General features: G+C 33.8%; 1 protein-coding gene across 9 annotated transcripts; it reads right to left on the bottom strand.

Annotated features, from left to right (window-relative positions):
• Positions 1–3,329: 3,329 nt before the first annotated feature.
• On the bottom strand, positions 3,330–26,894 carry LOC106055672 (rhomboid-related protein 4-like). 9 transcript variants are annotated; one of them, XM_056012392.1, is made up of 9 exons: positions 14,424–14,571; positions 12,585–12,798; positions 11,398–11,655; positions 9,430–9,576; positions 7,847–7,927; positions 7,017–7,607; positions 5,844–5,886; positions 4,486–4,598; positions 3,330–3,788 (listed from the first exon to the last, which is right to left on the bottom strand). In XM_056012392.1, exons 2-8 carry the CDS (start codon positions 12,775–12,777, stop codon positions 4,586–4,588), a joined length of 1,326 nt encoding a protein of 441 aa, XP_055868367.1. In that variant the 5' UTR covers positions 12,778–12,798; positions 14,424–14,571; the 3' UTR covers positions 3,330–3,788; positions 4,486–4,585. The 9 variants fall into 9 exon arrangements, with proteins under 9 accessions (XP_055868367.1, XP_055868369.1, XP_013067500.2 ...); XM_056012394.1 differs by having other exon boundaries at positions 7,017–7,400; positions 14,424–14,568; XM_013212046.2 differs by lacking the exons at positions 5,844–5,886; positions 14,424–14,571 and adding an exon at positions 26,759–26,894.
• Between the last annotated feature and the right edge of the window lie 638 nt (positions 26,895–27,532).

Genomic DNA, 27,532 nt, shown 5'->3' on the forward strand with positions numbered 1-27,532 from the left:
TTGCGGACCACCTTGTTTTACTCTCCTTTTTTAAACTCCATAGGCTCCAGCTTCTTTCAGTTTGGCCCATCTCTGGGGTGAATTGGAAAAAAGTTGAACAATTCATGTACAGTTTAAAAATAAAAAGTGACAATTGCTGGATACATCTCAGCAGAATGAAGAGCTGCCAGGTTGAGAGAGTGACTATCACAGCTCAGAAATGTTGCCTTTGGATTTATGTCTAAGAGACGTTTCTGCAGGACAGACAGACGGACACTCATTGTGGCTGCGTTATCATAGATTTGAGACATTTTCACTTCTTCGACTGCAGTATCTTTGTATGAATCATCTGAATAGTGATACTTTTCTTCGACACGTTCAAGGTCTCCTTTGTTTTCAGTGCTCTTATCAGGTTCCTTCTTAAATAATAAGGATGATAAAATAAACTACCCTAAACTACTACTTCCCCTGAGAGTATTACGGCACTAGTCAGCGCTACTCCTTGAAATTGAGAGTAATCCCGTACGGAAAGTGTTAATAATCTGTGTTGAGTACACGCAACAGGGTCACTGACTTGAAAAGCAAGATTACATGACAGTGACATAATATTTAGTTTATTTAAAAACAAATTTCGTACACTCATTTGGGGTCCCCCTTCAAGTGAGGGCCCGGGGGATGTTCAAATTCTGCCCCCCCCTCCCCGCACCCTAGCTACGCCACTGAGCTCACATTTTCAATTAAATATTGTTTTATTGTTCTGTGAAGATATTACCAGTATTTATTTTATATGTTTCGGGAGATCAATACATCCCAGCCCAAACGGCAGGGTTTGAACCTAGGACCATTGGCCAATGAGGCGATAGTCCAGAGTGTACATTAGGTCATAGGCCTACCACACAATCAGGCAGCCATCCTAAGCCTATAAATAATATGTCATATCTGAGAAGTGACATCCGCATATAAAGACCGCGGATTGCAGATTGATTTAGCTAACATTACTGTTCTTGCATTGCTGCTTTTCTGTTGAACAGACTGAGGTTGAGGCTAAACGCATATCGTGGCTTCAGAACTAATTGGTATTTACAACACAAAACATAGTGAATTAGACGACTGCGTGGTATGCACTCTGGACTAACGTTAGGTGGTCTCAAAGGTCTCAGTTCCTTTACATTCATCGCTTTTATGATAACGCTGCCTAACATTTATTGATTATATCTGTACAAGGCTGGAATTAAAAAGCTTGTCACATTAGTCATCACCACGCCTTTCCGTAATAACTTTTTCTAGTAATAAAGTAAGGATATATATGTAATTCCAATAAACCATGGGCTGAACATGGTGATTAGGTTCAACCTCATGAAGGTTGGCAGCCACAAGTACTTTTTTTTTTTATCATACTGTTCACATATATGACACAGTTTTTATCCTTGTTAGAACCTCATTCATTAGAGATCTTTCACCTTTGTGTAACCGTTTTAGGTTCAAGAGTACGTGGCTTGCTCTGATCGTGACCTCCGTGAAGGTGTCGAAGGTGCTGCTCTGATAGTACAATGTCGCTCTGATAGTACAATGTCGCCTGTGCAGTTCTACATAAACAAATCCTTCAGTATTTTTTTATTTTTATGCATAAACTATATAGACTATTCTAAAACTATAGATTATAGTTTCAATTTTATAATTTTGAGTTCAAAATATGTTTATTGCATGTAAAGGCCTAAGTATATTTGTTAGTGGATCATAGTGTATTGAGAAAACTAAAAGCATGAAATTGCTCTAGACAAAAACAATTGGAAATAATATTTAAAATCACACAAATTTATTATTGTTAGTCTAGAATAGATCTACTACAAATTAAATTACATCACCAGTCCAAGGTACAACTAATAGCTACAACTACAATTAATATAAGTTGTTTTTTAAAAAGTCTTTTTATATTTTCCTCTTTAAGTTTGTCTTCTTGCCTGAATATTTGAGAGACATTTTAAGCTCCAACAGATTTTTCATTGAAAATCTTTTATCTTATCAGACCACTTTACTTTTTGTTAACCTGCACATTCAGTATTTCAATGTTGCCATCTCGTCCCCTTTTTCTTATGCATATATATATATATTTAAAAAACAAATGTACAAAAACAAAAGTACAATGTCGCTCTGATAGTACAATGTCGCCTGTGCAGTTCTACATAAACAAATCCTTCAGTATTTTTTTATTTTTATGCATAAACTATATAGACTATTCTAAAACTATAGATTATAGTTTCAATTTTATAATTTTGAGTTCAAAATATGTTTATTGCATGTAAAGGCCTAAGTATATTTGTTAGTGGATCATAGTGTATTGAGAAAACTAAAAGCATGAAATTGCTCTAGACAAAAACAATTGGAAATAATATTTAAAATCACACAAATTTATTATTGTTAGTCTAGAATAGATCTACTACAAATTAAATTACATCACCAGTCCAAGGTACAACTAATAGCTACAACTACAATTAATATAAGTTGTTTTTTAAAAAGTCTTTTTATATTTTCCTCTTTAAGTTTGTCTTCTTGCCTGAATATTTGAGAGACATTTTAAGCTCCAACAGATTTTTCATTGAAAATCTTTTATCTTATCAAACCACTTTACTTTTTGTTAACCTGCACATTCAGTATTTCAATGTTGCCATCTCGTCCCCTTTTTCTTATGCATATATATATATATTTAAAAAACAAAAATATTATAAGGCTAGTCTTCGAGTCCGAAGATCAGTGAGGAATGCAGTTTTTCCCGTGGCTGCGCAGTCCCAGCTGTGACCTACATATTTTACCAAATCCAGGGCAAGCATAACCATTGTCCGCAGGTGGTCGATTTAGATTTTCTTTTTGCCGTCTGCGTTTGTCCTCGGCAGCAGATTTTCTTTTGGTCTCAAATGTGTATCCCGCGCCTTTGTGAGTAACCTCTAGCTGTCTCGTTCTGAGGCTGCATGCAACTAGGTGCTTTCTTCTATGTCAGCCAAGGAAAGTTGATGCCTAAGCTGGTCTTTGAAGCGTTTCCGTGGGGCGCCTTTGTTACGTCGACCATCTTTTAGCTCACCAAAAAAAGACTGCCTGTGGCATACGTTCATCTCCCATACGGGATACGTGTCCTGCCCAGTGTAACTGTCAGACTTAAAGAAGTCTCTCTATACTGTCCATACCGGCGCTCGCAAGGACATCGCTGTTTGTAATGCTGTCTTGCCACCGTATGTCCATATTTAAAAAAAATTAACATTAAGTTTTCACCAACATGCCAGTATTGCTAATTAATATTTATTTTAGGTGCAGTTTGCTTTTATGTTCAAAATTTAAAATCAAAATGGTAAAGAATATTTGTTTCATTGTTTTCTAATTCTTTTATTTGCTTAATAAATACAGGCAATCACAGGCATAAATTCTATCAAATTTGAACACATCTGTTAAATGTAAAATAAAACTGAGGAATAAAACAATTATCTCAATAAAAATAAAATATATAAATATGTTATAAGATGTGGTAACTAACAGTTAAATACATTTATGACAAATTGCAGAAAGGCACAGCACACATTTTTCTTTTCTTTTTAATTATAGCTCCTCCTGAGTGCTAAACATTTTAAAGTATTTCTTGCAAATGTGCAATGTTATTATAAACAAACAAGAGAGTTATATACATATCCTGATGATATCAATCACTGATTGTGCTTTGTATCACAAACAGCCTTGACATGAATTTGATTGAGTACTTTCAAAGCTTTCATCGATAAAACCAAATGGTATTAAACAATGACCAATCCATCATGGACCATCACCTAGAAAATAAAAGTATATTTAAAATCCTTTATGGAATCTCAATCCCAAGGTACTTTAAATCATAAAAACAACTCTGATTGCAGGCATATGGAATGCTCATGAAAGAAAAGGAACACAAGCTAATAAGCAGCCATCCTCTTTTTGCCTGAACGACTTAATATCCTGCTCTTAATAGTGGCTACTACTAGTTGTAGTATATAGGAAGACAAAAAAGTAAAGTATATCTTAAAGAATGATGGTCACTTTAAATAGCAATACTATGAACTCAATAGCAAAATATACAGACACTTTGGGTTAGGGTTGTAACAAACAAAGTTAAAAGCCAACATTTTATAAATTCCTTGCCTCACTTTTGGGAATTTAAAAGAAAAGATAATAATAATAATTTATTTTATAGAGCGCTGTTAACAAACATAATGTAGGCTCAAGGTGCTGTGATAACAATACAAACATAAATATAAGAGCTAAAATGACAAACTAATCTAAAAATGTTTGTGCAGATAGATCTTAATGTTCTTCTTGAATGTTGTGATGCATGTTGTCTATCAGAGATCTTAGCTTAGCTTTATTCACTTTAGTATGTGAAAAGCCATTGTGTTTTAGCAAGAAGTTTGGCTGAGGGGAACAGAACACACATTTGTCAGATATATTGAAATTAATTAATGGAAAAGTAATTGAATAATTCAATATGCAAACCTTTATCTAACATAGCAGTTAGTCCAAAACATTTTAGGGGTGTGAATTCCAATTGTTTGCATTCAAGCTTTCTTGCAGTGCTATTCTAATCTGCTCCTCTTCATCTAAACCAGCTAAACAGAAAGAAAGATAATAGTTAAAGATATACAATTCCGACACAGTGTTTCAGTTTTTTATCAGCCTACTCTTGTAAAGGCTACATTTTAAGAGAGAGTTGCAAGAGGCAAACATCAAGTTGTAAATTAGTTTTCTATAGACCAGTTGTAAATGATTTTTCTGTTCAAAAATAATTAGAAACCATCCTATGGATGTATTTGATAGAATGATGCAAGATAAGCAGTTATGTCATAATCTATGTTAAGAACGAGAGAACACACCAGGATGCCAGAGTGTAAGGACGTGTTTTTGTAGTGAGTTAGATTTTTAGATTTTGTTTATATATTTTTACATTTATTTCATTTCATCTCAAGTTGAATTTGTTTATACTGTAATTAAAGTTATATTTAGTTTTGTTTACAAAAGAAGTTTATTGAGGTTATTTCAAGTTCTACAATTAAAAATATAATACGCCTACATCAGTTTATTGTACTAGCAATCTGGTGCTACAAGTCAACGACCATCATCAACAACAGGTTAGTAGAAAAATTTCCTAAAAATAGTTTTTTTATTTGGCTATAAAAATAATAAATAAATTGATTTTAAAACTTTTTAAGCTCATTCCTTTCACTTGGAGGGAATCGTGCTGTCTTATTCCTCAACCGTTCACAAGGAGTCTAAATAAGCCAGTCCACCCTTGATGTCTCTTTTGTTTTCATAGACTCTCGTAATCACCCACCCCATAAAGAGGAATGTTTCTGTGACACTTTCAAATAGGGAAATTATCTTTCACAAAAATCTTCCTATAGTACATGCTTTGTTGATGAAATGTTGAGTCAATGATAGAAAAATGTTATTTCTGAGGCAAGCTCTGTCTCTAGTGAACACTGAATATGATTAAACAGATTAGATCCACTCGGCAGTTGTAGTGACAAAAAACTTCTAATCTAAAACAAGACAGCAAGGTATATGAATAAAAAACAAGAAAATAGCTTTGTTATGCTTCTATTCTGTTTTTTTTTTTATAGGCTTAAAGATAAATGGTGTTTCAATACCGGTACTGTAAATTGAATAGAACTACAATGATTAATCTACTGGGTAGTTTTAACAACCAAGATATTCTTATCTAAATCATTTCAGCAGAAACAATCTTATATATAGAGTGGAGTGGTTAAAAAAAAACAACAAAACACATACACCAAATTTCTTTCTAGTGCTATCAAAGAAACAAGGTAAGAAGAAAATATTAAAAGATAAAATACCTGCTTAAAAAGACATCTCCAAGATTCGATAGATCCCAAAATCCTATAAAAAAGTTGTTTTTGCCTATTGGCCTTTTAGTTATCACATAATGAGTGGAGGTAAATGGTGGGATGGAATTTTCATGAAAAATAGGGTAAAAAAAACAATAGCTGGTGTTCAAATGATCTGTGTTCAAAGTTGAAATGTGTCATGAGAGTAACAGAGTGAGAACTGTTCATAAAATGAATAATGTGACGCTGTGTATACAATATATTTCAATACATCCAAATAACATTTTAAAATTTAATTTCTCATTGTTTTTAAAAAGTTGCAACAATTAGCATACATTTTTTTTTAAAGACAATTTCTTCTTTATACAGCTGACCAACCTTTGTAAGAGCAATTTTGCTCATAATAATTAATGGATGATGGATTTTAAAAATAAGGAAAATTTTTTACACCCCCCCCCCAAACCAAAAAAAAAATCTGGGCTAAGCAAAAGTATAAATCTATAAAATTATAGTGATAGGCCTATAGAACCAGACTTAGAAGATGATGCACAAAATGAACACCTGCTGACCTATGTGTTCAAGGTTCTAGGAAAATTGTTAGTGACATTTTCAAGATATGTGTCCACCCAGGTTCCGCCCATAAATTTGAAAGCTGAATAGAGGAATTGTAATAAAGACATAAATAAACTAAAGAACAATGTCTCCTAACAACCAAATCATTCTAATCAAGGCAAAAGAAAGGAATGAAAAAAGATGGGCGACAGATCATGTGTGGTACTCCAACGTTTCAACAGTTAAGACTAACCCTTTTTTGCTTATTCCTGTAAAACCACTCAAAAAGAATCTCTTATGAACTCCTTTAACTAAAACTCTATATGTTTGTAAAATGTTTCACATAATTTGGATGTTCCTTCAGAGTTGAAGATAATCTACTTTCAAGTCCAAATATCCTGCATGATAATGGGTAATGGCAGTGGGCAGGGTATGCACCTAGGACCTTTGAGATACCAAACGATAGTCGTCCAGTGAGCATACTTCACAATCAGGCAGCCATCTAGTTATTATATAACATACATTTTTATTGTAAATTATTTTCAAAGATTTAAATGACTTTGGAATGTAAAAGAATGTGAGGTTTAAATATGATTTGTTTTAAAATGCTAAAAAATAGTACTACCATACCTGTGTACAAGTCATCTCTATATCCCTGAGAAGATATATCCTGATCTTCACTAGAGTACGGTGCAGTAGGGGTAGCACGAGTGTATGAGTAGGGAGCACTGGGGCTGGCATGGGTATCATAGTAGGCTGTTCTGGGGTTGGCATTGGTATGGGAATGTGCTGAACTAGCACTGGAAGCTGTCCGCATATATGGATTCTCATAAGTGCTGCTAGTCCTGTATCTTGAAGAAGAGTATCCAGGTCTTATGTTGTCATCGGACCTGTGAGGAGGCCTCTGGGACTGAGGTGATGGCTGGCGTGCCCTCCGAGCAGGGTCATGTAAGTTTGGTGGCTCTTGGTTAAAAATGGAATTAGTTTCGAAAGTGGGATTCCTTCTGTAGTCCTCTGAGGAATATTGAGGATCCCTGGAATCATTATTATTGTAAGCGACATTGTTACCAAATAATCTGCTGAACAAACCTCTCCTAATCCCTTCTGATCTGTAACCTCTCCTATTCCCATCAGTGCTGTAACCTGATACCCCACTGGATGAAAAGTATCTTCTGCTAGAAAATCTTGGATATCCACCTCTACTATTATGCCTATAAATGCCTGTTAATTAAATAAATTTACACCAATAATTCAGTTTTATATTCTTTAAACATTTTTATTCTATAATTTATCTCTTTTACTACTTACGTTTTTTACTTTATCAAAGTTAACTATTAACAATGTGTACATTCTATAATATTAATAAAAATATCCTAGTCATCTAACATTTATACATTATTAAAAGATTAGAAAAACAAGTATTAATTAATCATATTTAACCTCATGCAAAATTTACTCACTTGATGGAAGAAATAGATCCATGATGTATTTGAGAGGTCCCTTAGCGTATGCCAAACCAACTAGTATGCCAGCCAGATGACCTGTAACAAGGAATGTCATTTAACATCAGCAACTTTTACTATAAATATAAAATATATACAAAATCCTCATTCCCTGACTGACACACCCATCCCTAATTTTGCAATGATATGGTTCATCCATCACAACTTGATGATAAACACTTCTGACACCCATGGAGCTTTGCAACACATATTCGTACCTCCTCATGTGGCTGGAGAGGCCTATGTAAGCCTTGAATGTTTGGCTGCCCACACTGGACAAATAATGACTATGTGATTTGCACTGAGATTTCGATTAAAAAGAATAAGATTAGCACATGTCAGCCTCATTCTTTTGGCCTAAAGCTCAACCTTTTACAGTAGCAAGATTGTGCCAAGAAATCATGAGAGTATTTGGGGTGAAGTAAAGTAAAGTTCCCCTTTCGAACCATGCAATCTAATCTATTGGGCAGATGATGTGAAGGTCATCTGTTTCTGTGGCTCATGCTTCACAAGGGTGTCATGTAGCTAGCACAATGACCAACTGCCTTTACTTTTTCCCCAACTACGTCAGGTGCCCATTAGAGCTGGGTGGACTCAAAGGCGCCCAAAGATCCTGAAATTAAAATACCAGTCTTCATCAAAATTCGAACTTGACACCCCCGGTTTGGAAGCCAAGTGCTTTACCACTCAGCCACCATGCCTCCTTTTTGGGTGAAGTGGCTGACATGAACTTTCTAAACATTTTGTTCTGCTTTGAAGCACCCCACAGCACTGGGTTGGTGATTGCCTTTCTGTATGCATAGTCTTACTAGGGTGATATTAGACATAGGCTGTCAGGTAGAGACTTCACATGCTAGGTTATATAAAACCAAAAAGTTTACTGGGTGTCATGAACTCTCCACTTCTATTAACCAGCCAGTCAAAGCGTTTTTTCTGAGTGTGGCCACTGTTGAATGTTACAGATACTATCAGCCACAGGTGAGACTAGGAGAGATAGTGTGGGCCATGAGTGAACCAGGCTACCCTCTTCCCCAAAGGGGCTATCTAAAAATAAGATTTTGTGTGCCTTGTTCTTCCTTACAATATCCTTGAATAAGTAAAGAATTTACACCCTTAATGAGGTACTATAGCTACACAAAATGATACATTTTCCAAAATAATAATTTATTTTTCATTGTTTCCCTTCAAGTTTAAAAGTCTAATACATATTTTTACTACCATACTGATATAAACATTAATACTTTAAACAAGCAAAGAGTTATTTACTCTCTATTTTTAAAACATAAAATAACACATGTTAAAATTGTGTTAAAGCTGAAATTTCCATAGATCAATTTTCATATCTTAGGACTCTACATAGCTCCACAGAGAATTTGACAACTGCTTGCGGAACGTAAAACTGTTGGTCGTTGAATTGGTAACATGATATCTTTATTTAGCAAAAATCTAGAAAACAAAACTAAAACTTAAATAGTGAACACTAAAAAAACCTAGGAAACTTACATGATGTAAGAATTGAAATCATACCACATTATACGTACCCACAAATGAGGCATTAGGTGCAGCCATCTGAATAAGAAATAATTCTACCCAGAAAATGTACTTTGAAGGCACAGGAATGTTACCAATGTAATGTACACCTGGAGGGCTGGCCAAGGTGACCAGAACTTTCATGGCAAATAGAACACCTATGAATTTCAATAACCAGCATACATTAACATCTATTGGTGATTGAAACAATAAATTTTAAACACAGAAATCTATCTTATTTATTTCAGATTAAGATTAGGTTTACATTATATAGGTAATAATATATCAATTTAAGATCTGGTTTACGTTATTAAATGTGAGCAATAATATATCAGTTTAAGATCTGGTTTATGTTATTAAATGTGAGCAATAATATATCAATTTAAGATCTGGTTTACGTTATTAAATGTGAGCAATAATATATCAGTTTAAGATCAGGTTTACATTATCGAAATAACACCATATGTGTTTAAGATCAGGTTTACATTATATAAATAGTAATATATCAGTTTAAGATCAGGTTTACATTATTTAAATAATATATATACAATGTCCTAGAAAAAGATATGGAGAAATGAGAATAAGGGGGGACGTAAGTGAAACTAAAAGAAAAATTAAAGAAAATAAATACAGGAAAATTGGCACATTATATATATTCTCAAAGGTCCCTGTTGAGAAAGAAATAATGAAAATTCCTCTGTGCATCAAGGCCTTAGAAAATTTAGATTTTGCAGTGTTTAAAAGTGCACAAAAATGATCATCTATTTTTTTTTTTTTAGAAGACTTAGCTTACCAACATGTGTACATTAGAAATAAACAAAATAGGTCGCTATAGCTACCTGCCATAGATGTGAATCTCCAATGTAGGAGGTACATACAAATACATGATTGGTTTTAGTATCTTAACAAATTATAGTCTTATACAACTAGGTTTACATGCAAAAACAATTTTAAACTTTAACATTTGTATAAACGAAATTTCCAAGTGAATTAAAATTGAATATTAAGCTACAATGCTTGTAGTTCTGGTAAAGAGGAAATTTTAAATATTTTTTTGGATTTGAAGATGTTCCTAAGGGCCAGCTGATATGTAGGAAAAGTAAAGGTAGTGGATAAACAAACTGACCATAGCAAATCCTCAAAATCATTAGCCAAAAAAAACAACTGGTGAACTAGAAAATGCTTTCTGAACTTATACATATGTGGTATTGTGAAGGGACTGAAGAATATAATGTTATGACAGAGTAAGCCCTGTGCACCTTCCAAACATAAAAAGATCACTGATTCTCTATGTTGCTTTTGTAAACATGCACCCATTATGCACACCAAAGGGTTTCTATCAAAGATTTGTAAAAGGGAAGATTTGAGAATCCTCAAAAGCTGACAATCAAATAGAGTTAGATGATGATGATTTGCTTTTGGGAAGAATTAACTATAGGCTTATCTTCTACATAAGCCTATTAAACTAATGATGTTGGAATACTTCTGACAAGCCAAAAGCGTATGACTTGTAAACTTCATTGACTTCAGTTAACAATAAAAAGACTTTGAAACACCTGGGTTTATGCTATTTCTCCAAAAGCAAAAACTACAATTGGTAAACAAACCAAAAAAAAAGAATACAACAAGAATAGGTTAAAAAAAACTTTGATGGTTACTAATTACTATCATCAACTACATAGATAAGAGAAGGCTTCACTGTTTATAGACCTCAAATCCTATTATTAATATTTTAATTTTCAACACAAGCTCAGCAATTACACATTACTTTACATTAGTTTTTAATATTATATGCGTTTTGTATGACACAATCTGTAAGCTATAGAATAAAAAAAGAATGGGTTTATTTCCTGACATGAGTGATTCCTAAAAGGTCAAGGCTGACATCTGTTTTTAATTGAGTTGTCAAATAAGTCACTAACAGGTACAAATATATAAGGAAGCCTCATGTTATAAAATTTAATGACGAATACACTTGCCTGAAAATCCTACTGCACATGAGCTAAGGTAGCTCTCATCCCCTGTGAGATGGCTAAGTAATAGCCCAAGTCCAACATAAGTGGCACTGGTAAGTCCAGTGAATGTAGTTATCATGTAAGCATAGTAAGGACTGCCATATGTTTTCTCCAATATAGAGCCTTTGTAGAGTAAGCTGAGCATGTTGAAATACAGGTGCATGTCATCCCCATGGTAGACTGAGCCTTTTAACATTCGTATCCATTCTCCTTTACGGAAGACTGAAAGAGAAAAAAATATTACAATTAAGAGAAAATAACTTGCATGTATCAACTTTCATTGGCTTTTAAGTATAAGATACCAGTTTCTTATAAAAACAACAATAATATTTGAATTGTTGTGAAGCATGGTCCAGAGGCTAAGTACGCTTGAACTTGGCCTTGATTGGCTACCTATGAAGGGGGATCGTGGTTCGACACCCGACTCAGGCAGAGTTGTGTTTACTGAGCTCCAAAAGGCAGCATGGAAAACCTTCTCCAAGATAGCCCCCACTGGTCCACAAATGAGATTGGACCATAACGCTCTGAGCATGCTATAAGCATGAAAGTAGCACTATATAAAAAAAGAAATAATATTTTGTAATTTTCTTTTTATGTGAGAAATCCCAAGCTACCTAGTAAGAATACCAGTCAATTAACCCATCTTAGGAACATGCACCAACAGATACTGAAATTACTGGAAGAGACAGAGGCCAAGAAAAAGAAAACTTAATCGAGTGAAAGTTATATTACAAGAAAAAGGCATATCATGGCTCACACTTAGCACAGAACATTCTCTACATCTTGCCTTTAAACAATCTAAATGGAAGTAGAAGGGTAAAGTAAAGTTTGTTAAGTAAGAAAGAAATTCCCATTTTGCTGATCATCATAAACTAATAACATAGACGGAAAAAAACTTGAGGCAATATAAAGGTATTGAATACCAAAACTTTTCTTTCTACAACACAGTCAGGATCATCTGTACAATTTCTACATGAAAAAAATGCACAATATATATATATATATATATTAAATGATAATGATGTGTTCTAAAATATTTAGGCTCCAAATAATGTTCATCTGTTTTCTTATAACCTTTACATGTAGTATATCATAAGCAATGTGTGTGCAAACCTAGTTCGAACTGTTCAATTATTGATACGTGTACAAACCTAAGTAAGAGCTCATACAGACATCTAACGGTGAGGGAAATACTTCAGGGAAAGCTTCCAGGAACACCAATGTTTGACCAACAATCAATGCTAAGGTCACTGGGGGTACATTTTGCAAGCCAACATGCATGAGCTGGGATCCAAGCAGGATCGTGCCCCACTGTGCTCCCCTACCTCTTGGATTTGCTGCCATTTCAAGCTATTTTACCTCTTTCTGAAACAAATGTTTTGAGATAAATATAAATTATTTTTCTAAAAAAAGTAAAAGGTTAATAAAAAAAGTGATGTATAAAAACAGAACAAAATGCCTATTAAGTAATAGAATAATGGTAATTGAATATGAGACAGAGGAACCCAAAAAAACAAAACAAAATGCCTATAAAGTAGTAGAAAAAAGGTAATTGAATGAGACTGAGGAACCCAAAGAAATTAAAATGTAATAATAAAATATTTCAACTTTTTTTTTAGTACAGTAAGGTTTCTTGATTTTTTTTTTCATATTCATTTTTTAAAAATGTCTTTGTAAACAATCAACACATGCACACAATCAAACTCAACACACACTAAAGAGGTCAGTCCTAGATACACATCCAGGGTCACAGGTTATAGATTTGTAATTACAGAGTTTTCAGCCTTCTTCCTACTTCTGGTGTGTACACCATCTGTGATTCAGGATCCTGTGCTTCTATCCAATATACAACACATAGGAAGTAATCTTGTTGTTTGTGGGTAGGTAATATTATTTTAGCACCAATTCTAGTTAGGTGTACAATTTTTGAACGCACCTTCTTTGTTGCATTGCTTTTTATCTTATACGGAATTTTTTGTTATTAAGCTAATATAATGTTTCTTTGAGGTTTGTCTGTTTACCCCTGTTTAGGATGATTACTGTAATTCACAGTTGTTTCACTGCCTTAGTGTATTAGGCTAGACCTTTCAATTTGTCTTTCTTACATCTCAACAGGGAGTTTTAAAGTGATGGGATTGTAGATTGAGTCTACATTAGAGTCAGCAGTGGGCCAGTGTTCTGCGTTTGTTGTATAGAGGCCAATGTGTTGTGTTGGTATTATGGAGCTGCAAGGTGCAGAATAGGAGGTGCTGTGGCTGAGCGGTAAAGCGCTTGACTTATGAAGTGGGGTCCGGGGTTCAAATCCTGATGAAGACTGGAATTTTTAATTTTGGGATCTTCGGGCGCCTCTGTGTCCACCCAGCTCAAATGGATACCTGACATAAGTTGTGGAAAAGTAAAGATGATTGGTCGTTGTGCTGGTTACATGACACACTCGTTAACCGTAGGCCACAGAATCAGATGACCTTGACATCATCTGCCCTATAGACCACGAGGTGCAGAATACTTACTTGACTATTACCATAATATCTATATATATAATTATATATAATATTGGTGACATTGTTAAAGTCATTAATAGATTATGTTAAATTATTTTATTTATTGCAGATTTTTTTCATCTCATTATATATGTTAACATGTAGTCAATTATTTCTTTTAAGCAAGAAGCTGCATATTGAATGTCAGGAACTCGGGCGAACGAGCTAAGGTTTTATATGCAACCTTGACACTATAGTCATTCAGGTTAATTCTAAAGCTTATTATAGTTCAGAATAATTATAAGCTCCTAAAAATCTAATTGAATATGGTAGGAAGTGCTTATTGTAGCTAGTTGTTTAAACTAGATTTTTTAAAATCTTCTGGCCTAGGGTCTCATATAGAACATTGGCAGATAATACAGTCAGGTTCTTTTGTCTCTTAGGCTATAATATTATTATAATATAGATGTAGAGTAATATGTTTGTTGTAAAATGTTTTACAATATTTACATGTTTCGGATGTTCCATCAGAGTTGAAGATAGTTTACTTCCTAGTCCAAACCTCGCAGGACGACGGGGTATGGGAGCGGGCAGGGTTTGAACCTGGGACCATCGATAAATCCAAACGGCAAACGACCAGAATATTGAGTCTAGATCTGACATCTATAATTCTATACTTCTATATTTTATCGAATGGATTTTTAAAAAATTTTATTAAATTAAACCTATTAATTAAAACTGGATATTTACATTATTTACAAACTTTACTTTGTTTTTTCTAATAAAACGATAAAAATCAATCTAGATCAGACTCAGAGTAGAAGCAAGAAGGCTAACAAAAAAAAATGTTTGTGAATGACTCTGAATGAGGTATTTATAAATGTTCTTCTGAAGTTATGTATCAAAAGTAGTACATTTTACCATTACATTGTTACTCATTGTAATGAATCAAATGAATGTCATAATGATCATGATGTAATCATTGTAATGATTGGATTTGAGTACTTAGACTAATAGGAATATTATATTATACTTATAGTTATACTAACTTAGTTATAGATCTACTAGATCTAGAGTCTAGATCTAGGTTCTAGATTAGTAGTTACTAGTGATCTAAATTATACTAGACTCTAGATCTAGATCTATCATCTAGATATATAGTAGATTCTTATATTAGGCACACCGTATTCGGGAACTAGGTCAAATTTTTATTTTATTTTTTTATTTGGTGACGGTTTAACTTACAAAAAAACTGAAAGCAGATTCTTATTCTGCAACTAAAGGACTATAAAAATAGCTGTGTTTCTTTGAATTACCACTCATAGTCAAGATTTTATTTTAAAATAAATCAGGTCACTTCATGCTCCTATAATAAACGCAGTTTTTGTGCTTTCTCCTTCAGCACACATCGAGCACCGTTAAGAAACACCACTATGTTATTGCTAATAAATTATATCTGTGTTAATTAAAAATTATTTAGATTGTATTAAAAGAAGTAGATTCACTTCTGCAATATGTATTTATAGTATATTGCCTCTCTCTCTCTCTCTCTATATATATATATATATATGCCTATCTATATAATCTATGTGTAGAAACAGAAATACATTTATATAATTATAGATCTATAAATTAATTATTATAATTCAACAAACATGATATTTTCAACTAGGCTACATGTATTCTCTGTCTCTTTCTTTTAATTCCCATCCAAGGACCCTTTTCTTTTCATAATTTGGATGTTCGTTTTGTTACATCCCCTCCCTCCCATAGATGCTTATAATTCTTTTCATGACTCTCTCCCCCTTCCCTCCACTGCCTGTATGATAGGTTGTGACACTACACGCTTAGTGTATACCTCTCCTCACCACCAGCGCTCGCCTGGCGTGATCACCTGCAGTGGGCATGGTCTCTGGCTTCAAATTAGCAACCCGCACTTTTTCTTTCATTCATAAATTATATATTCTAGATATCTCGATCTAGGTCACATTTATTTATTGAAAAAAATCATAGATTTATTAATCCCAATAATATTTCTTATTACGATTTTGCCTTGTGCACTATAGGAGAATGTGTTTAATTCATTATTATTCATTGAAACACCTCCTTTTTAAATTTTATTTAACAGCTAACAATATGAATGTGATTGGAATGTCTTTCTAAAGATGTTTGGAAGCTTATTTTGATAGATCCACCAGCCTACGATCAAACAGGCTCATAATATAGCCTTCATCCCTTATATGGGTATGAATTGCCGGGGGAGGTTTAAACAATAGCTTTACATACTTGGTTACCGAGAATCTAAAAAATTGCCATCTGCTTTGGAAAAGCGGAACAAAAATACAGGAACTTATCTTAAATTGGACATGCACTGTCCCGAAACATCGTTTTTAGCTCCAAACATAAAAACAAATTAATTATAAACAAAAAAAGCGACGTGTTTCTAAAAGGAGAATTTGATGAGCTGTGCCTAATATAAGAAGCTACTATAAATTACATATCATTATGATCATTATCATTAGAAATTAGATCTAGAATTATTATTAAGTAAAATCACTTTAAGTAAATAAAAAAAAACCTACAGCGGGTCTAAATATATATCTAGATCTACATTACCACTTTTTTTTTTTCGTTTAATGAGTGACGTTTTACATTTGATTTTAATTTCAAATCTAGATCTAGAAGAAAATGTTACTAAATTTACTAATGTTAGTAAACATCATTGATATATATAGATAAGGAGGCTGACATATTTCTACGTCATGGTTTGTTGACCAATGAAAACATTGAACAGACGTGTAACGAGAGAGTTCCCATTCTATTTTTAGTTGTTAACCGATGGGAAAAGCCACAATTGGTTTCGGCTGTTTCATTTTATAGATCTATCACCATCGCCTGTCTCAATGCACAGTTTTAATATAGATATACTTTTGGTCTTCTGAAGGCTACCTATTTACTTAGTTTGTACCACATGGACAGTGTTAGATGATAAAAGAAAAAAAAAAAAGAATTTAAGGGAGGCAACTCAAAGATAGATAAAGGTAAAAGACGAATAAATTTTAAGTTTATTACAATTACAAAGATATATATGACGATCACAATAAACATAATTATCAAACTAAGTTATCAGGTCTTCTAACTCTGGCCTACGGGATTCACTGGCGCCGCAACCTTCCAATATAGTTCATCACTCTCTCCGTCTTTCGCCAAAGGGCCACTGTCCGGTGCCGCTCACTATCTTATATATAGCCTATCATGATGGTTGTCTCGAGAACGGTTTCCTTTACAAACTAACAGGACTGTCTTTCACTCGCAGGAACGACACAACCACAATTCTCCTGGACAACTTCCTGACCAGACAACCCACACAGAGAACTACGCAGTTTGTCACCTCGCTGGACCGTTCCCAGGCGATGTTCCCTTTTATAAATCTAGGCGCAATAATGAGCCACTCTCTAGTTCTGTTTCTCCATTCAATTAGGTGCTAGAAGCAACTGTCTATCTTGTTCGTTTCAACAATCTGTACATCACCAGTGTTGAACAGTGCGCTTGTGCGCATCATATGCGTGGCACAGGATCTGAGTTATTAATATATATAATATATCCCCTGCCTTAAGCCGAGCAGCCCTCGGACAATAAAGTGCTATCTCGCCACAGCTTGCCGCACCTGCCAATACAATGAAAAGAAAACCCTCCACATTAATGTATTTTGCAAGCTGGAACATACGGACAATGTGTCCTGGCTTCAATACTGACCATGAACTGGTCACCGACATGCTTCAAACAGCTATCATCGACAGAGAACTCAGCAGACTAAACATTGGTGTGGCCTGCCTGCAAGAAACTAGACTGGCAGTGGATCTCTTACAGAAAGCATTCTACTGGCAAGGAAAACCAGAACAAAGCCCCAGAATACATGGAGTCGGCTTCGACCTTCGTGTCTGGGAGATAAGCCTACTGATCTCGAATGGCTTCGAGATTGTGAAATTTAATAGTCCTAAAACGCACATTAAATTGCTTATTTCTAAATAATTATACATAATGTTTCGTATTGTGATGTTGCTAGTTCAGGCTGTCTTGAAGTCAACCAATTACTCTGCAATCGTTTGGGTGTAATTGTTCGGGTGTATTACGTGCAGTTGAACGACAATCCAAACAAGGACTATACAACATCTATTTTAACAAGTGAAGAGATGTAGTCAACTCTGATGAACAATTGTACATGGATTTATTCTGATAAAAGGCCACAGTAGAAGTCTCTGTCACTAAACACGTCGTTACCCTGGAGTGTTCTATCGCTAACTCATTTTTCAGTCTCTAACCCAACATATCCCAAACGTCACTAGTCCCGTTCAATATGCGTCTTCTATGGTGCGTCGCTAAATAACTAACCTATATAAATAAGGTGTCTAACAGATTCCTCCCCCCCTTGAAAAAAAAAATATGTCAATATTTTTCCACTACTGTCAAGTCTTACAAGTCAAGTAACGTCTGTATTATATAAGATAAGAAGATAAGGGCATTTTCAATTTAAGGGGAAGACAAACAAACATAAAATCTTGACATCTTCATCTTGACTTCTTCATCCTAACTTGACAGTTCCTCATATTCAATGTCAATGTTCATAACATTCCAGAATCATCTTCATTGGTACACAGTTCATCATGTAGGAAAATGTGGCATCTTATGGACACGTCATACACTCACAAAAAATGTTCTTCACTGGCAGTAATCTGATAAAATACAATATTTCAAAAAACAATTATAGACTTTATTTACACATTCAATAAATTTTTTTTTTTTCTTACCACCCTTTTATACGCTTTTGTCCATTTTTCTTTTATACTCACCCTTTTCCACTTTCGTCAATGGTATATGAAATGATTCACAAAAAAAAAATATCCATACTTACTTTTAAATGCTTAACATCAAATTTACTTATCTTCCTTTTTCATAACATATAAATGGTGTCAATATATTAATATATATTACATACTCAATATAATCATAGTTTATTTACAAAATTATTTCACTTCAATGTCATTCTAGACAATAGATCAGCTACAATATTCACAGATCCACTAATAGCTTTCACTTCAAATTTATATTCCTGTAGTGCTAAGAACCATCTATAAACACGACTGTTTTTCATGCTCTTTTGCTGTATATACTGAATAGGTTTATGATCAGTTAATAATATGAATTTCCTTCCTATTAGATAGCTCTCTAGCTTAGTAATTACCCATATTACAGCTAAGGCTTCTCTTTCAATGACACTATATTTTTTCTCTGCCTCTGACAATTTTCTACTTACATATAATATAGGATGTAAGTTATCATAGTTCTGCATTAGACAACCACCAATAGCATTACCAGATGCATCAGTTGTGACATAAAATATTTTGTCTTTATCAGGCAGCCTTAATATTAGTTCATGACTAAAAACATCTTTAATTCTGTCAATAGCTTTCACACATTCCTCATTACAGACTACTTTTTGAGGTTTTCCTTTTTTAAGTAAGTCATTTAGTGGATTCACTATTTCTGCTAAGTTCTTTATAAACTTTCTGTAATAATTTACTATTCCCAATATGCTTTTAATTTGTCTTTTTGTTGTAGGTATTTCAATATTAAGTACTTTCTTTATGTTATCTTCAATAGGGCTAATCATGTTGTTATTTACTTTATGTCCTAAGAAAATTATTTCCTTCAATCCTATTTCTACTTTTTCTGCTTGAATTGTAAGTCCACTTTCTTTTATTATTTTGAACACTTCTTTTACATCTACCAAATGTTCCTCCCAACTATTATTAAAAATACATATGTCATCCAAATAGCAAATAACATTTTCTTTGTTTCCAATTATCATGTTCATCATTCTATTAAATGTGGCAGGTGCATTTACTAATCCAAAACTCATATAATTCCATTGAAAAATACCATATGGTGTTACAAATGCTGTGTAAGGTTTTGCATTTTCTGTTAAAGGTATTTGCCAATAACCTTTAGTTAAATCCAATTTAGTAAAAAATTTTGCTCCATTTAATTTATGTAAAATATCCTCTATATTTGGCATTGGATATGGGTCAAATTCTGTGATGTTGTTAAGTTTCCTATAATCAATACATAACCGTATATCTCCATTCTTCTTTTTGGCTATCACAATTGGTGAAGCATAAGGAGATGTTGATGGCTCAATTATACCTGATTGTAGTAAATTGTCTATTTCTTTCTTTACTTTGTCTTGTAAATGTAGCGGTATTCTATATGGCTTAAGCTTGATAGGTTTTGGATCTGTTACTTTAATGTCATGTTTAATAATATTTGTTTTTCCTGGTATGCTGGAAAAAATTTCTTTGTATTCCTGTATTATTTTAGTTATGTCTTTTGACTTTTCCTTAGTTAAATTATTAAGATTAATCTTTTGCCAAGTTTGATTCTCTTTTGTTTCTATTACAGGTATTTCCTTAATATCATTTTCATTGTGATTTTCATTTGTTATTATCATTAAGCATTCTTCTCTTTCTGAAAATGTATTTTCTATTTCCTCCTGAATGTTTTGTATTAACTCATCTTCTCTATCATAATACAGTTTCAAATTATTTATGTGATATGTTTTAATTTTCCCATTTATTTCAATTTGATAATTCACATCATTAATTTGTTTTATCACCTTAAATGGACCTTTCCATTGTTTACCAATTTTATTTTTCAGGTCATTTATCAATATTAATACATTGTTTCCTACTTCTAGTGTTTTCAATTGCCTTTTCTTATTTATATTCTCATGAGCACTTTGTTTGTACTTCTTATTGTTGTTATATGCTTGAGTCCATATTTCTTTCAATTCTGTTGTGATTGTTGTTTCACTGTCATTATTTAGTTTATTCTCATTGTCTATTAGATTTTCTTTAAAAACATCTAATTCATCTCTAGGTTTTCTTCCATGTATTACTTCATATGGTGAAAATTGTGTTGCTTCATGGATGTTGTTTCTATGAGCAAATAGTACATAGTTAATGTAATGATCCCACTTGTTCTGATTATTCTGAATTATCTTTGTTAGTGATCTTTTTAATGAACCACCATATCGTTCACATAAACCATTACTCTCCGGGTAGTAAACCGAAGAGTATATGTGTTGTATATTGTATTGTTTAGTCCATTTCTTAAATTGTTCTGACTTAAACTGAGATCCCTGATCACTCAATATAATTTTAGGTATACCATGTCTTGTAATTACTTTTTGAGTTATGGCATTAATGATATTTTCTGCACTTGTATTTGATAATGGGATTGCCTCTGGATATCTACTAAACATGTCTATTACTGTTAGAATGTATTTGTTATTATTTTCAGTTTGAATTAAAGGTCCTATTAAATCAATAGATACTTTCTGAAATGGTTCTGTAGGTTCATCCATTTCTTGAATGGGTGCTTTATTCACTAAGCTTTTGTTAGATCTCTTTTGACATATGTCACATGAGTTTATGTATTTGTTGATTGTTGCTTTCATTTTGGGCCAAAATACTTGTTTTGACAAATTCCTATAACATTTCTTTACTCCCCTATGTGCTGCTAAATTATTATCATGTGTCATGATTAAAACATCTTTCCAATATTTCTGTGGTAAGACAAGTTGTTTTATTTTCTTGTTATCATTACTTGTTTGTCTAAATAATATTTTATTCTCTATACAAAATTTCTCCATTGGATTATTATTGTTTTTATCTGATATTCTTGAATAAATTTTCCCAATAATATTGTCATTCATTTGTTCTAATGCAAATGTGGGTGTTGTTTCTTTTTCACTTTGAAATATTTGTGTTTCAAGACTATTTTGTGTTTCATTTTCTATCTCTCTTTCCTTAACATCTGTATTTTCTATTTGTATTACTTTACTGGTTTCTTTTTCTTCATCCTTACTTATTACATTTATTGTATTTTCCTGTTTCTCATCTTGTTTATCCATTGATCTTGTTATTACCATACTTGTTATATTTTGTGTTTCTATGTTTTCATGATTTTGTCTTATGTTTTTGTATTTGTTTTGCCAGTCTTCTAATTCTTTTCTAGAACATTCTTTAACTCCTTTTATGTTTCCTACCAACATATCATATCTCATTTCTGGTATTGCAATGCCATCACAATAACCAGTGAAAAATGGAGTTTCAATGTACACCCTTATAGCTTTAAATTCCCTTACCGTGCCATCTGCTAATTCTACTTTCCTAGTAAACCCTTTATACCAATGAGGTTTGACAAATTTAGTTTTTACTGCCAAAGTGTTACAACCTGAATCCCTAATTAATTCCACAGGAATTCTATCTACAAACCCTGGGTACACTGCAAAATTGTTCCTATTTCCTTCCATGAAATATATCCTATCTGTACCTTTATTTTTGTATTCCCTACTGTAACTCCTATATCTATAATTTCCCCTGTCATTCCTATCTCTACTCCTATATCTACTGTTATTTTGTTCATTGTATCTATTTCTACTTCCAGACCTGCTATTCCCTCTTCTACAGTTAGCTGCTATATGACCTTTTCCTTGACATTTAAAACAGGTTATTTCACTATATTTTCTATTTCCACTATTTGATCTGTTTCTATTTCTACTTCTATCAACATTTTCTTTGGTGTATCCTATTAAATCTACTTTGCTCTTATCCCTATCAGAAAATGGTTTATTTGGATATACATTTTTGTATACTCTCATTATTTCTGTTATTTCATCTATAGTTTTTGGATTTCTTTCTCTAATAAAAGATTGTAATTGAGGATCACATTTATTTACAAAGTTGTCCACTAGAATAAAATTTTTTAATCCCTCATACGAACTATTCACTTTTTCTAATTTTACCCACTTATTGAAAAAATCCTTTTCCATATTAATAGTAGTTTGGGGTTCTATTCCTAATGATGGTATATTGTCAAAGTATTTCTTTCTGAAAGTTATAGCATTATGACCATAGGCATTCAATAACTCTCTTTTTAAGACCTGATAGCTATCATCAATATGATGGTCATGATTTTGGCATATTGTTAGAGCTTGACCATGAACAAAGTCTATCAGTATTTCAGACCATTCTTCTTCAGGCATATTAAATGTAGACATTTTTGCCTCATATCTTTTCAAAAAATCACCAATGTCATCCTTCTGTTCATCAAAACTTTGTATCTTCCTCTTTAGCCATGTCTGTGAATTAGGGTTGTCTCTTTGAGTGGTATAATTATTTGAGTTATTTGTGTTATTTCCTTGTTCAGTTTGGGCTCTGGCTTGTGCTGCGTCCAATCTCATCTTCTCCATTTTAGCTTCATGTTCTCTCTGCCTTTCTTGGTCCTCTTTTTGCTTCTCATATTCTTCCTTTCTGATCCTATCTTGTCTCTCTATCTCTTGTCTTTTTTCTTCTTTCTGTCTCTCTATCTCTTGTCTTTGACGTTCCGTTTCTTCCTTCACAACTTGCTGTACATAAGCTGCTAAATCCTTTCCTTTTAACTCCATGGCCTTTCCATCCTGTATAGCTGTTTCCTTAACCTCCTTAAGGTCCACATATGATGATGTAGCCATTGTATTTTATATTTTATATATATTTTTACTTAGCCTATATTGGTTATGGCTATACTTTGTACTTATTTTATATTTAAGTTTTTACAAACTTTTATATAAGTTTAAGTCTCTATCTATAGGTTTAGTAAATGAGTAAATCTAGTCTGAGTTATATTCAAATCTGCATATTAGATCTAGTATCACACAAATTTAAATTTAGTATATTATAGTATGTATAATAATACCTTTTAGATCTAGTTATCAAGAGCACTATAACTTTTAGATCTAGTATGAATAACTATGATCACTTTTAAAACCTGGTATGACTGAAGTTACAGTGAAATGTTTAGAGTAAATTCAAAGACTGTCTAGAGTCTAGATCTAGAGTAGATTATGGTTCTATTTAACCATACGAAACAAATATGTGTATACAATGTCAAATATATCTTCAACAAGATATATATATCTAGAATGTACTACCTTCATTCATTTTTCAATTCATAATATTTCAAATTAGAGTCTAGATAATCAAATGTACCAAAGAGATGTACAATTTGTAGATCTAAATTTAGCCAGACGACAGTGTTTGACTACATAGCCAGTTTCGGCATTATTCTCATGGCAAAATCATATTTGATTTTAACCGCTCAAACTAAAATTATTTTAGTCTGATTCACAGTAAAAGAATCCTACCCGCACTTTCTATCATTAAGTGAAAAAAAAATACAGATCTAATTAAATTAATAAAAATAAATAATTTAAAATAATATAAACAAATGAAATAATTAAATGAGACTATCGCTATGGGTTGGGATATGACAATATGGCACACAATGATAACGTCACGAAGTAACCAGGCAACAACGGATATGACGTTTACACAAACAAAACAAATTACAACCCTAAACGTATAATATAGTTTTTCATCTAAATTATGTCTTTACCCCGAACGGGTTTAAGGCTTCAGCACCACCTGATTTTACTCAGGCTAACATACCAAATTTAGACAAAATCTATTTCTAAGGGCAATCTAAACATACACTAATAAGAAAAATGGCACTTAGCTTTTGATAAGAAAGATCCCTTTGTTCGGACTCCCGAATATGCTAGATCACAACAAATTCCACTGCCTCTCTTCCAGTTCTGACTCTGTTCTCCGGTGCTACCAGTATCCCATGTAATGCCACAGATGTCCTGATATGCCACAGCAAAATGTCCCAGTTTCTTCGATGACTGTTGATGACCGTATGTGTAGTTCCGACGACTTTGTGTACACAGTTACTGACGAATAGGTTAACGGTTCTTCTGGCGACGACTTGACTTGTGTAGACGACTACTGACAAATAACAGTCTCTTGACGGCAACTTGATCTGGACGACTGACGAATAACGAATTTCTTGACGATGACTTGATCTGGGCTGACAAATAACGGCTTTCTTGACGATGACTTGACTGCTACTCTGGTAGTACGACGAAGTTTTCTGTTGTACTCTGCTTCACTAGACCAAACTGTCCAATGTAGACTAGGTGAAACCAAGGTCACCTCCGACGACGTTCCGTTATACGACTAACGGTTTTCAACGAAATTAAGTGGATGTAGCTGTTTCCACAACTTCACTGCTAACAAGTCTAGATATGGTCTAGACCGACGAATACTATATATATCAATGTTCAGCAACGAAAATTACGATTTTACTAACCTTCCAAAGGTTAAACACAGTGACCGTTATAAAAGTGGTAAGCAACCGGTTCAATGAGCAAACTGCTCCACAAGAATCTCTCCAAGGGTAAGACGACAGAGCGATTTCGATTTAGTTAGCTACCAAACTTGTAGTACTCACAATACTTCTGACAGCGGGCAAACTGTCCTTCTCGAACTGACGAGGTAAAACTTGATACTCGATGTGGCTCCTACGACGAAGAAAAAAATATGTCCAACAGGTTCACTAGCGATCTCTCACCCGTTATGAATGAACGGTTTCTCTGGTTGTAGGTCGATTCAGCATATGAAGATCAGGCGTTGATAATATACTGGTTAAGTAGACCAGACGTTGCGATGATTACTGTCCTGACGAAGGTCACCCTGAGTTAACGGCTCGTTGAACGTGCGATCAAACAGGAGGCGACGACTGTATGTAGATCTAGAACAAAGTCACTCTGCGATGATGCTGTGTTCAGCCGTACTCCGATGAAATCTTATATCTTCAAGTGCACGACCCTCACCTGAGTAAACGTTCTGCTTCGAGGTCCGGTTCGATGTTCGGCTTCATCAGGGGTCCGGCTTCGAGGTTCGGGGTCGCCACTGTGATGTTGCTAGTTCAGGCTGTCTTGAAGTCAACCAATTACTCTGCAATCGTTTGGGTGTAATTGTTCGGGTGTATTACGTGCAGTTGAACGACAATCCAAACAAGGACTATACAACATCTATTTTAACAAGTGAAGAGATGTAGTCAACTCTGATGAACAATTGTACATGGATTTATTCTGATAAAAGGCCACAGTAGAAGTCTCTGTCACTAAACACGTCGTTACCCTGGAGTGTTCTATCGCTAACTCATTTTTCAGTCTCTAACCCAACATATCCCAAACGTCACTAGTCCCGTTCAATATGCGTCTTCTATGGTGCGTCGCTAAATAACTAACCTATATAAATAAGGTGTCTAACAGTATGTATGTTTTTTTTAAGCATTATGAAACTAAAAAAAAAAAAAGTATTGCACCGGTTTCTGCGTTTGACCCCAAAACCTCTTCAGTTGGTCTTTAAGTCTCCGGGGGGAGGGGGGATAACCATTTCTTCACACTTACTGAAAGAGAATAAACCCTAATCATGAGGCGGTTCTTGCTGGAATCTCTCCGACGAATTCGGAAATTCTATTTGATTAACGAAAAAAAGACGTAGGCCTATCTTAGATCCTAGATCTAGTAGTGAATGTTCCTAAGAATGAAAGTTCAGCATGCCTATCTATCTGTTATTGAAGATTCCAAATTCTTTGCCTCGTCACAACAAAAAGCATGTTATTGATTTTTAGCAGTTCATTGTGACCCTAATCTAGTTATAGTTCTACATTCTCATCTAAATCTACTCCTGAATTTAGGCTATATAGATTTAGATTTTAATTGCCAGTACTTTGGGCTAGCACATTAGGCCTAATGATTAATGACATTTGACTGTTACGTAGCCTACTCTACAGTATAGGAGGTAAATTGGATCTATACACTATTATAGTAGGCTATTATTTAAGATAAGATAAGATGTACCATTCATAATGACAATGATTGATCTAAATTGTACCTTTCTGTTGCCCGCACAATTCGAGATCAATAAGTCCAGCCCATGGGCACAGGGGCCACACGTACTATGTTCTTGTGCCCACCATGCATGGATGTGTGTGTGTGTGTGTGACTCATTCAGTAGAAGGTACTCGCTGTTCGTATCGTGACGACTGGATTGGGATTTCCACACAAAAAAATGAAACAAGAAAATTGCGCGCGGTATACAAACTTCTAATTGTCACTAGAACCACATTTAGGAACAAAGATGTTACAAGCAGTTTGCACGCTGGACTGTCGTTCAGATTTATCGATGGTCCCGGGTTTAAACCCTGCCCGCTCCCATCCTCCGTCGTCCTGCGGGAGGTTTGGACTAGGAAGTAATTATCTTCAACTCTGAAGGAACATCCGAAACATGTAAAACATTTTACAAACATTTTTATCACATTGTAGCTATATGTTTTTTTTTTTTAATTTTTCTTATGGTTACTTCCCCTACACAATCAGTGCAGTATTTAAAAATCAACAATGTCTTGATGTCTATGGGTTTTTTTTCTTTGAATTTCCAGAAGGGCATAAGTGAGTTTGAGTTTTTGGCACATCGGCACAATTTAGGCCATGTCGTGCCCGTAATCCTTCAAGTATTACTCTCCCTTCATATCACCAGAGCTAAATTCTATACAGTTAAATCATTAAAAGCAAGGTCTATTCACAGTTAAAATAGTAAAGTTAGTAAAAATTTAGTAAAAATCTTTTGTAAATATTATACGTTCACACTTTCACAAATCAAATCTTC

This window comes from Biomphalaria glabrata, chromosome 15 (genome assembly GCF_947242115.1).
Source record: "Biomphalaria glabrata chromosome 15, xgBioGlab47.1, whole genome shotgun sequence".
Taxonomy (NCBI): domain Eukaryota; kingdom Metazoa; phylum Mollusca; class Gastropoda; family Planorbidae; genus Biomphalaria; species Biomphalaria glabrata.